We start from the raw sequence: 10,939 nt of genomic DNA, 5'->3' as shown, positions 1-10,939 counted from the left end.
CGCCAGCTTCAGATTCGTCGCGTTGAACCTCTGTAGTCTAAACCAGCCCGATACTTTCGCAGACCAGTGAAACCTGCCAGTGTCGCAAATGCCCCGAAACCCCTGGTATGGGTGGTACTCGGACTCGGACCTGTTTTCTTTTTCGGCCGAAATCTTCTGATATTTCCGATATATCCTTTTTATCCGTGGGTGCCGATAAGAAAATATCTATCTTTTTCGTACAAATTTTATTTAATTTTATTTAAATTCACTTAAAATTCAAATTAAATTTTATTTGAATTTGGTCCGATATTTTCAATATATCCTGTTTATCCTCTCTATCTGTGACCCCGATAAATTTTAATTTCCGAAAATGAAAACCTTGACCTACTGCCGCTGCTGCAGTTACTTCTGTGGTCGACGTACGGGTAGGTACAGTCGAGGAGGAACTGGGGAGATCAGTGACAGCATTTTCAGACCTCCAGTCGACTTTGCTGGGGAGATCTTGCGTGGCGGCGAGGAGGTCGAGGTCGATGACGGGCAACTCCTCCAGCTCCGTGGGAGAGGGGCTCCCCACGCACGACGTGGTTGCCACGACCTCGTCGAAGGACCGGTCGCCGAAGACGTTGAGGGCCATCAGCTCGCCCGCGTGTCGCTGCTTGCCGTGGAGCATGTGGGCGTTCGCCTTGAAGGTCGCGAAGCGGCCGGGCTTGCGCACCACCCCGTGGTGAGCAGCCCATCGGCCGTATAGCTCCCACAGAGCCTCGTCGCTCTCCAGGTCCTCCGCCGTGAGGTAGAAGCCGGCCTGCACCATGGCCACCAGGGCCAAGGCAGCCACGAGCACGAGCAGAGCGACGGCGGTGATCCAGACGAAGGGGAGGGAGGAAAAATAAATTTCTAGGGTTTCTACTGCTGTGTCTGTGCTTTTATATGTAACGAGGGTTTACGTGGGCTACTAGGGACCTTAGGCTGGGCCGAAAATTCAAATTGGGCCGAATTATTTTGTCCGGTATCATTTTTTCTCAGAAAAAGTCAATTTTTCCTCCCCAAACTTTTACGAAAATGTGTTCTTTCTCCTGAACTCCAAAACCGGACAAACCACCTCCCTCAACTTTTTAAATCATGCATTTTACCTACCTAGAGCGGTTTTAAATTTTTACACTCCGTGGCGGCCACCTTTTTTGCCCGCTGCGGTAGATGCCACGATTTACCGCGGTGGACATTTTTTATTTATCGTGGCGGGCACTTTAGCCCGCCACGGTAAATCGATTTACCGTGGCGGACGTCTTAAGATGCCCGCTACGGTAAATAGGGCATTTACCGTGGCGGACGTCTTAAGATGCTCGCCACGGTAGAGGGGGGGGGGGGGGCACTCCTTGGTCTCCAAATTCCAGTAGCACCTGCATTTTCAACCAAGGAGGTAATCAACAAAGGTAAAGCCACTTGTAGAAAACTTATATACAATTATTTATAGTGCCGTTAGATTAGATACATTGAGTTATAATATTTTCTAAAACTGTAACTAGCATGTGTGCGTTTACATCAAATTGTAACAATTCTCAGGGAATGCTTGGCCATATAAGATTGGCATGGGTTCGTTGTGGCAGAAGTTGCAGGAATGCAAAAGTAGAGTAGTAAAGTGGACAGTCATGATGAAGTTTGGTTTGCAGGGCCAAGCTTTCCAACCTAGAAGATACTAATTACGGTCAATATTATCCACCAACTAGAATTAAACTGAAACTGTAAGTAAATTACCAATATTGCAACTGTAAGTATGCTTAAAATGATCAACTGTAAGTATACAGAACACATAGCCAACAATGAAACTAACAATCGATCCTTGCTCGAGAACATAGAGAGAATCTAATCACTCAATAACACTACTACACAAACGATTATGCGTAGCGTTGCATTTTTACACTCCGTGGCGGCCACCTTTTTTGCCCGCTGCGGTAGATGCCACGATTTACCGCGGTGGGCATTTTTTATTTATCGTGGCGGGCACTTTAGCCCGCCACGGTAAATCGATTTACCGTGGCGGACGTCTTAAGATGCCCGCTACGGTAAATAGGGCATTTACCGTGGCGGACGTCTTAAGATGCTCGCCACGGTAAATCGATTTACCGTGGCGGGCATCCTATAAGGCCCGTCACGTAAAATGCTGGCCCAATTTTGAGCCCAAATCAGCCGATCTATTGGGCTTCATATAAAAGGGAGGTGTTAGGGTTTCACCCAGCTTCAGCCACCGCACCCCTCTCCCTCCCACTCGCCGCGAGACGACTGCGAAGCCGAAGGACTCTCGCGCTGTGGTGGAGCTCGCCCTCCCCTCACTCCTCTCCCTCCCATCTCACCGCACCCCTCTCCTTCCACTCCCGTCTCCCCTCCTCCTCACCTCTCACTCTCTCTTCCCTCCCTCACTCCTCTTGGCAGGGTGGTGGAGCTCGCCGTGGTGGCCTCTCGGCGCGAAGGTGCGGCGGCTCAGCCTCGTCGGCCGGAGGCGCGGCGTTCCGGAGAGGAGGCGCAGCCTCGCGGGCATGGCCGGCCTCTCGGCGTGGCCCGGAGGCGCGGAGGCCCGGGGCGGAGAGCGGCGCGGGCGTGGCCGGCTCGCCAGCGGTGGGGGAAGGCCGGATCCGGCGCCCCCTCCACCTTCTTCCCTGCGGATCCGTTCGCGGGGGGGGGGGGGGGGGGGACAGATCGAGCCGCGGCGGCGGCGGATCCCGACGGTGCTCCACCCGGCGGCGCCCGTCACGGTGGTGCTACACCAGGCGCCATCAGCGGCGGCGGCGCATGGATGATCGAGTGGCGGCGCGCGTGGATGCAGCGGATCGAGGCCATCCCCGGAGGCGGATGGATCCGTCGGCGGCGAGCTCGTGAAGGCTGGATCTGTCCGTGGCGAGGCTGGATCCGTGGATCTGGCGGCGGCCTCCACCATGGCGGCCCGATCCAGATCCGGTGGCGGCGGCGCTGCAGCCCTAGATGGGCTCGGTGGGCCCGTGGATGGGTTTGTCGGGCCTGTCTAGGGTTTTCTTTTCTTTTTTGTTTTTTTGAAATCATTAACCGCGGCGGGCAGCTGCCCGCCGTGGGAAGGCCACGATTTACCGTGACCTTTGCACGGTGGCGGATGGCTTTGCCCGCCGCGGTAAACTAAAAACGCCCGCCGCGGAAGCGTTTTCTGTAGTAGTGTAATAAGTAAAACTTACAGTACATACCAGCACAGCTACTCAACATATATCGCATGGGTGAGGATGCCGGCGACCCCCGACTTGCCAACGATCCCGTTGTTGGCCGCGGCGTTGATGTTGATATGTAGCCGTGATCGCCCCACTGTGTACCCCATGAATTCTTGACTATCCAGTACTGCTCGCCCAGATCGTCGACGTCGTATCCCACGACCAAGACGGCGTGGGTGAGGGTGGTGGTGCCCGCCCCATAGTAGACGGGGCCGCGGACCATCGGATCCCAATGAATGAAGTCCGCGTCCACCCCGATAAGAACAGGGGCGGATCCAGCGCGGGGGGCTCAAGCCCCCCTACCCATACCGGAACAGTGGAACCCTTGGGAGCCACCATGAATTTTTAGGCAAAGTTCTATATTGTAGGAGGCTGAGACTTAAGATCGAGCAGCAGTGTTGTTCAGACCCCTGAAATATTTCCTAGATCCGTCGCTGCAGGTACCGGCTCTTGCGACACCCGCCAGCTTCAGATTCGTCGCGTTGAACCTCTGTAGTCTAAACCAGCCCGATACTTTCGCAGACCAGTGAAACCTGCCAGTGTCGCAAATGCCCCGAAACCCCTGGTATGGGTGGTACTCGGACTCGGACCTGTTTTCTTTTTCGGCCGAAATCTTCTGATATTTCCGATATATCCTTTTTATCCGTGGGTGCCGATAAGAAAATATCTATCTTTTTCGTACAAATTTTATTTAATTTTATTTAAATTCACTTAAAATTCAAATTAAATTTTATTTGAATTTGGTCCGATATTTTCAATATATCCTGTTTATCCTCTCTATCTGTGACCCCGATAAATTTTAATTTCCGAAAATGAAAACCTTGACCTACTGCCGCTGCTGCAGTTACTTCTGTGGTCGACGTACGGGTAGGTACAGTCGAGGAGGAACTGGGGAGATCAGTGACAGCATTTTCAGACCTCCAGTCGACTTTGCTGGGGAGATCTTGCGTGGCGGCGAGGAGGTCGAGGTCGATGACGGGCAACTCCTCCAGCTCCGTGGGAGAGGGGCTCCCCACGCACGACGTGGTTGCCACGACCTCGTCGAAGGACCGGTCGCCGAAGACGTTGAGGGCCATCAGCTCGCCCGCGTGTCGCTGCTTGCCGTGGAGCATGTGGGCGTTCGCCTTGAAGGTCGCGAAGCGGCCGGGCTTGCGCACCACCCCGTGGTGAGCAGCCCATCGGCCGTATAGCTCCCACAGAGCCTCGTCGCTCTCCAGGTCCTCCGCCGTGAGGTAGAAGCCGGCCTGCACCGTGGCCACCAGGGCCAAGGCAGCCACGAGCACGAGCAGAGCGACGGCGGTGATCCAGACGAAGGGGAGGGCGGAAAAATAAATTTCTAGGGTTTCTACTGCTGTGTCTGTGCTTTTATATGTAACGAGGGTTTACGTGGGCTACTAGGGACCTTAGGCTGGGCCGAAAATTCAAATTGGGCCGAATTATTTTGTCCGGTACCATTTTTTCTCAGAAAAAGTCAATTTTTCCTCCCCAAACTTTTACGAAAATGTGTTCTTTCTCCTGAACTCCAAAACCGGACAAACCACCTCCCTCAACTTTTTAAATCATGCATTTTACCTACCTAGAGCGGTTTTAAATTTTTACACTCCGTGGCGGCCACCTTTTTTGCCCGCTGCGGTAGATGCCACGATTTACCGCGGTGGGCATTTTTTATTTATCGTGGCGGGCACTTTAGCCCGCCACGGTAAATCGATTTACCGTGGCGGACGTCTTAAGATGCCCGCTACGGTAAATAGGGCATTTACCGTGGCGGACGTCTTAAGATGCTCGCCACGGTAGGGGGGGGGGGGGGGGGGGCACTCCTTGGTCTCCAAATTCCAGTAGCACCTGCATTTTCAACCAAGGAGGTAATCAACAAAGGTAAAGCCACTTGTAGAAAACTTATATACAATTATTTATAGTGCCGTTAGATTAGATACATTGAGTTATAATATTTTCTAAAACTGTAACTAGCATGTGTGCGTTTACATCAAATTGTAACAATTCTCAGGGAATGCTTGGCCATATAAGATTGGCATGGGTTCGTTGTGGCAGAAGTTGCAGGAATGCAAAAGTAGAGTAGTAAAGTGGACAGTCATGATGAAGTTTGGTTTGCAGGGCCAAGCTTTCCAACCTAGAAGATACTAATTACGGTCAATATTATCCACCAACTAGAATTAAACTGAAACTGTAAGTAAATTACCAATATTGCAACTGTAAGTATGCTTAAAATGATCAACTGTAAGTATACAGAACACATAGCCAACAATGAAACTAACAATCGATCCTTGCTCGAGAACATAGAGAGAATCTAATCACTCAATAACACTACTACACAAACGATTATGCGCAGCGTTGCATTTTTACACTCCGTGGCGGCCACCTTTTTTGCCCGCTGCGGTAGATGCCACGATTTACCGCGGTGGGCATTTTTTATTTATCGTGGCGGGCACTTTAGCCCGCCACGGTAAATCGATTTACCGTGGCGGACGTCTTAAGATGCCCGCTACGGTAAATAGGGCATTTACCGTGGCGGACGTCTTAAGATGCTCGCCACGGTAAATCGATTTACCGTGGCGGGCATCCTATAAGGCCCGTCACGTAAAATGCTGGCCCAATTTTGAGCCCAAATCAGCCGATCTATTGGGCTTCATATAAAAGGGAGGTGTTAGGGTTTCACCCAGCTTCAGCCACCGCACCCCTCTCCCTCCCACTCGCCGCGAGACGACTGCGAAGCCGAAGGACTCTCGCGCTGTGGTGGAGCTCGCCCTCCCCTCACTCCTCTCCCTCCCATCTCACCGCACCCCTCTCCTTCCACTCCCGTCTCCCCTCCTCCTCACCTCTCACTCTCTCTTCCCTCCCTCACTCCTCTTGGCAGGGTGGTGGAGCACGCCGTGGTGGCCTCTCGGCGCGAAGGTGCGGCGGCTCAGCCTCGTCGGCCGGAGGCGCGGCGTTCCGGAGAGGAGGCGCAGCCTCGCGGGCATGGCCGGCCTCTCGGCGTGGCCCGGAGGCGCGGAGGCCCGGGGCGGAGAGCGGCGCGGGCGTGGCCGGCTCGCCAGCGGTGGGGGAAGGCCGGATCCGGCGCCCCCTCCACCTTCTTCCCTGCGGATCCGTTCGCGGGGGGGGGGGGGGGGGGACAGATCGAGCCGCGGCGGCGGCGGATCCCGACGGTGCTCCACCCGGCGGCGCCCGTCACGGTGGTGCTACACCAGGCGCCATCAGCGGCGGCGGCGCATGGATGATCGAGTGGCGGCGCGCGTGGATGCAGCGGATCGAGGCCATCCCCGGAGGCGGATGGATCCGTCGGCGGCGAGCTCGTGAAGGCTGGATCTGTCCGTGGCGAGGCTGGATCCGTGGATCTGGCGGCGGCCTCCACCATGGCGGCCCGATCCAGATCCGGTGGCGGCGGCGCTGCAGCCCTAGATGGGCTCGGTGGGCCCGTGGATGGGTTTGTCGGGCCTGTCTAGGGTTTTCTTTTCTTTTTTTGTTTTTTTGAAATCATTAACCGCGGCGGGCAGCTGCCCGCCGTGGGAAGGCCACGATTTACCGTGACCTTTGCACGGTGGCGGATGGCTTTGCCCGCCGCGGTAAACTAAAAACGCCCGCCGCGGAAGCGTTTTCTGTAGTAGTGTAATAAGTAAAACTTACAGTACATACCAGCACAGCTACTCAACATATATCGCATGGGTGAGGATGCCGGCGACCCCCGACTTGCCAACGATCCCGTTGTTGGCCGCGGCGTTGATGTTGATATGTAGCCGTGATCGCCCCACTGTGTACCCCATGAATTCTTGACTATCCAGTACTGCTCGCCCAGATCGTCGACGTCGTATCCCACGACCAAGACGGCGTGGGTGAGGGTGGTGGTGCCCGCCCCATAGTAGACGGGGCCGCGGACCATCGGATCCCAATGAATGAAGTCCGCGTCCACCCCGATAAGAACAGGGGCGGATCCAGCGCGGGGGGCTCAAGCCCCCCTACCCATACCGGAACAGTGGAACCCTTGGGAGCCACCATGAATTTTTAGGCAAAGTTCTATATTGTAGGAGGCTGAGACTTAAGATCGAGCAGCAGTGTTGTTCAGACCCCTGAAATATTTCCTAGATCCGTCGCTGCAGGTACCAGCTCTTGCGACACCGCCAGCTTCAGATTCGTCGCGTTGAACCTCTGTAGTCTAAACCAGCCCGATACTTTCGCAGACCAGTGAAACCTGCCAGTGTCGCAAATGCCCCGAAACCCCTGGTATGGGTGGTACTCGGACTCGGACCTGTTTTCTTTTTCGGCCGAAATCTTCTGATATTTCCGATATATCCTTTTTATCCGTGGGTGCCGATAAGAAAATATCTATCTTTTTCGTACAAATTTTATTTAATTTTATTTAAATTCACTTAAAATTCAAATTAAATTTTATTTGAATTTGGTCCGATATTTTCAATATATCCTGTTTATCCTCTCTATCTGTGACCCCCGATAAATTTTAATTTCCGAAAATGAAAACCTTGACCTACTGCCGCTGCTGCAGTTACTTCTGTGGTCGACGTACGGGTAGGTACAGTCGAGGAGGAACTGGGGAGATCAGTGACAGCATTTTCAGACCTCCAGTCGACTTTGCTGGGGAGATCTTGCGTGGCGGCGAGGAGGTCGAGGTCGATGACGGGCAACTCCTCCAGCTCCGTGGGAGAGGGGCTCCCCACGCACGACGTGGTTGCCACGACCTCGTCGAAGGACCGGTCGCCGAAGACGTTGAGGGCCATCAGCTCGCCCGCGTGTCGCTGCTTGCCGTGGAGCATGTGGGCGTTCGCCTTGAAGGTCGCGAAGCGGCCGGGCTTGCGCACCACCCCGTGGTGAGCAGCCCATCGGCCGTATAGCTCCCACAGAGCCTCGTCGCTCTCCAGGTCCTCCGCCGTGAGGTAGAAGCCGGCCTGCACCGTGGCCACCAGGGCCAAGGCAGCCACGAGCACGAGCAGAGCGACGGCGGTGATCCAGACGAAGGGGAGGGAGGAAAAATAAATTTCTAGGGTTTCTACTGCTGTGTCTGTGCTTTTATATGTAACGAGGGTTTACGTGGGCTACTAGGGACCTTAGGCTGGGCCGAAAATTCAAATTGGGCCGAATTATTTTGTCCGGTACCATTTTTTCTCAGAAAAAGTCAATTTTTCCTCCCCAAACTTTTACGAAAATGTGTTCTTTCTCCTGAACTCCAAAACCGGACAAACCACCTCCCTCAACTTTTTAAATCATGCATTTTACCTACCTAGAGCGGTTTTAAAGGTGGTTTTATCTTTTTCTTTTTTATTTATTTCGGCTAAATCATTGAGAAATCATAGTAAATCATAGAAAAATTATAAAATAGAAAATATAATTTTGTTGGACTCCATATGAGTAGATCTACACGGTGAATATATAATATGGTATGCTTTAGTACAGAGTTTTTGCTGTAGATTTAGATCTATGCTTTTCTGTAATTAATTGAAATAATTTATAACTATAGTTTCTATGATCCAATTATAGTGAAATTTTTATGGTGTTCTAATTATTGTATGCTTGAACTGTAGTAAAATTTGATTTCCGCCTCCAATTCTTGAGAGCTTTGGTTGTTCGTAGCAGTTTTATATGCAGTTTAAGGAACGCATCATGTGTGTTCACTGGTTTTACATGCAGTTTTACATGTTCGTAGCCAGCACGATGAAACAAAATTCTGGTGACTGTATTTTATGTCTGCACAATGTAAGCCCGTGTTTAGTTGCCAGGCCAAATTTCAAAAAAGTGCTACAGTACCTATCACATCGAATCTTGTGATACATGCATGGAGCATTAAATGTAGGCGAAAAAAAACTAATTGCACAGTTTGGTTGGAAATCGCGAGACGAACGTTTTGAGCCTAATTAGACCATAATTGAACACTAATTACCGAATAAAAACGAAAGTGCTACAGTAACCCAAAATCTAAAATTCACCCAACTAAACACCCTCTAAATCCCTGCAGTCAACAAGGGTAATGCAGTAATGCCCCTTATACGATCTATCCTTGCCAGGCAGTCAACAAGGGTAATGCACACGCCACACACTGTAGCACGTTTCGTTTGTATTTGACAAACTTTGTCCGATCATAGACTAACTAGGCTTAAAAGATTCGTCTCGTGATTTATAACCAAACTGTACAATTAGTTATTTTTTTATCTACATTTAATGCTCCATACATGCGTCCAAAAATTAATATGATGAGAGAGAGTGAAAAAACTTTTAGAGGTGATCTAAACAAGGCCTTTATCGCAGCATACATCTATATATAGCATACTTTTTTTTTGAAAGATATTACGCCTATTCTTTCCCCGAGGGAGTATATTTTAGCAAAACCTACCTAGTGGGGGAAAAAAAATAAACATGCATGATGCTTTCCTTAACCGACAAAGGCATCGATTGGCCTTGTGATCCACGAGAACTAAAAAAAGAGCATCGGAGGAATATTATTTTGTTTGAACAACAACAGAAAGGTAGATCCGTATCGGACCTCGATCTGTGAAAAGGATCGGAAAGCTGCCTTGCCTAGTTGCCTTCCCTACTCACCTAACGCACGCCAATGAGACGAGCCTGCCTCTCCTTTTCTTTCGAAAAAAAAATTGTGGACCACAAGATTTTAAATTTTTTAGGCACCGAGGAGTAGAGAGGAGTATTTTTAAGAATAAAAAGTATATAAATTTACAGGCAATTATTAGAAGGGTATTTTTATATAAAAAGTACCACGTCTTTTAAAAAATTAAATTATATTCAAGTTTTTTTTTTCTAAAAGAAAAGGCACCTCAATTCTATAGCATTTCTTTCGCAGGGTACAACACGACGCACACACTTCACGCTCACACCATTCGCACACACGCGCACATGAGTCCATACACATGGGAGGCTCTAGCCCCCGTGCGTAGGAAACACACAAGCGTGCGTATACACTACCTTTCTTTGGAAAAAAAATAGAAAACACTTTGCCACACCAGGTTCAAATACTAGTGGCTAGCGCTTCTCAATGGATAGTGCTACCACCGACCATAGGACCTTTTACCAATTCTATAGCATTCGATGTACTTTGTGGGACTTGTTTTTTTTAGGTCAAAGGCGATAGGAAGGGAGATGCAACCAATTTTATGATTTACTCCATCCGTCCGGTAATATAGTCCATTCTAAAAATTTTAAGACAACTTAAGAAAACACTCAAATGATGCATGTACCCATGAATTATACCCCATTAAAGAGTTTCTCCACAAATTATGGTTTTCTTTCTAAAAAACAATTTGCCAAATCTAGGCATAGTCATCACATAGAATGCATTATATTTTCGTATAAATTTTAGAAGTCACAATACACTATATTTCAGGACGGAGGGAGTATGGCTTAAATTCTATTTAACCTAGTGCTAACAAAAAATATATATACTAGGATGTTATCTGATCGTCTTCGAGCCCCCCAACGCTCGTTCTTAATTAATGAAAACATCCTTGACAAATTCTTTCACAGTTGTTCGTCTTCCCTAAACCTAAGAATTTCACCCCTGACTATGAAATACGAATGCCCTCCTGGTTGTCCCTATCAATCATTACTTCGACGATTCGTAGGCCGACACAATAGGACCAGAATACTACGATGTTATCCCATGCTAATGTATCCAAAGGGGATGGTTTGCTTTAAGTACTCTAATTTCTTGAAAGTAACAGCGCCGGAGGCACAACCCTGATGAAGTGCAGATC

At 50.1% G+C, this 10,939-nt stretch overlaps 2 protein-coding genes across 2 annotated transcripts; both read right to left on the bottom strand.

Annotated features, from left to right (window-relative positions):
* Nucleotides 1–294: 294 nt before the first annotated feature.
* Nucleotides 295–793, bottom strand: LOC136510253 (cysteine proteinase EP-B 2-like). Its single transcript, XM_066504770.1, has 2 exons — nt 416–793; nt 295–321 (listed from the first exon to the last, which is right to left on the bottom strand). Exons 1-2 carry the CDS (start codon nt 791–793, stop codon nt 295–297), a joined length of 405 nt encoding a protein of 134 aa, XP_066360867.1.
* Nucleotides 794–3,963: 3,170 nt separating this feature from the next.
* LOC136510252 (cysteine endopeptidase Rep1-like) lies at nt 3,964–6,187 on the bottom strand. The gene is made up of 3 exons (XM_066504769.1): nt 6,070–6,187; nt 4,085–4,566; nt 3,964–3,990 (listed from the first exon to the last, which is right to left on the bottom strand). The coding sequence occupies exons 1-3, from the start codon at nt 6,185–6,187 to the stop codon at nt 3,964–3,966; spliced, it is 627 nt and encodes a 208-aa protein (XP_066360866.1).
* Nucleotides 6,188–10,939: the final 4,752 nt, after the last annotated feature.

This window comes from Miscanthus floridulus, chromosome 16 (genome assembly GCF_019320115.1).
Source record: "Miscanthus floridulus cultivar M001 chromosome 16, ASM1932011v1, whole genome shotgun sequence".
Taxonomy (NCBI): Eukaryota; Viridiplantae; Streptophyta; class Magnoliopsida; order Poales; family Poaceae; genus Miscanthus; species Miscanthus floridulus.
Note: the sequence above shows the minus strand (reverse complement) of the source record. Positions and strands in the feature narration are given on the sequence as shown.

Excerpts from the sequence above, each read along its gene's own strand:
- LOC136510253 (XM_066504770.1), bottom strand. The coding sequence starts at position 793 with ATGGTGCAGGCCGGCTTCTACCTCACGGCGGAGGACCTGGAGAGCGAC. Across the intron at positions 322-415 it reads TCCCCAGTTCCTCCTCGACT|ATAGAGAGGATAAACAGGAT; the intron begins GTACCTACCCGT and ends TCGGGGTCACAG.
- LOC136510252 (XM_066504769.1), bottom strand. The coding sequence starts at position 6,187 with ATGCCCGCGAGGCTGCGCCTCCTCTCCGGAACGCCGCGCCTCCGGCCG. Across the intron at positions 4,567-6,069 it reads CCACCACCCTGCCAAGAGGA|ACACAGCAGTAGAAACCCTA; the intron begins GTGAGGGAGGGA and ends ATAAAAGCACAG. Across the intron at positions 3,991-4,084 it reads TCCCCAGTTCCTCCTCGACT|ATAGAGAGGATAAACAGGAT; the intron begins GTACCTACCCGT and ends TCGGGGTCACAG.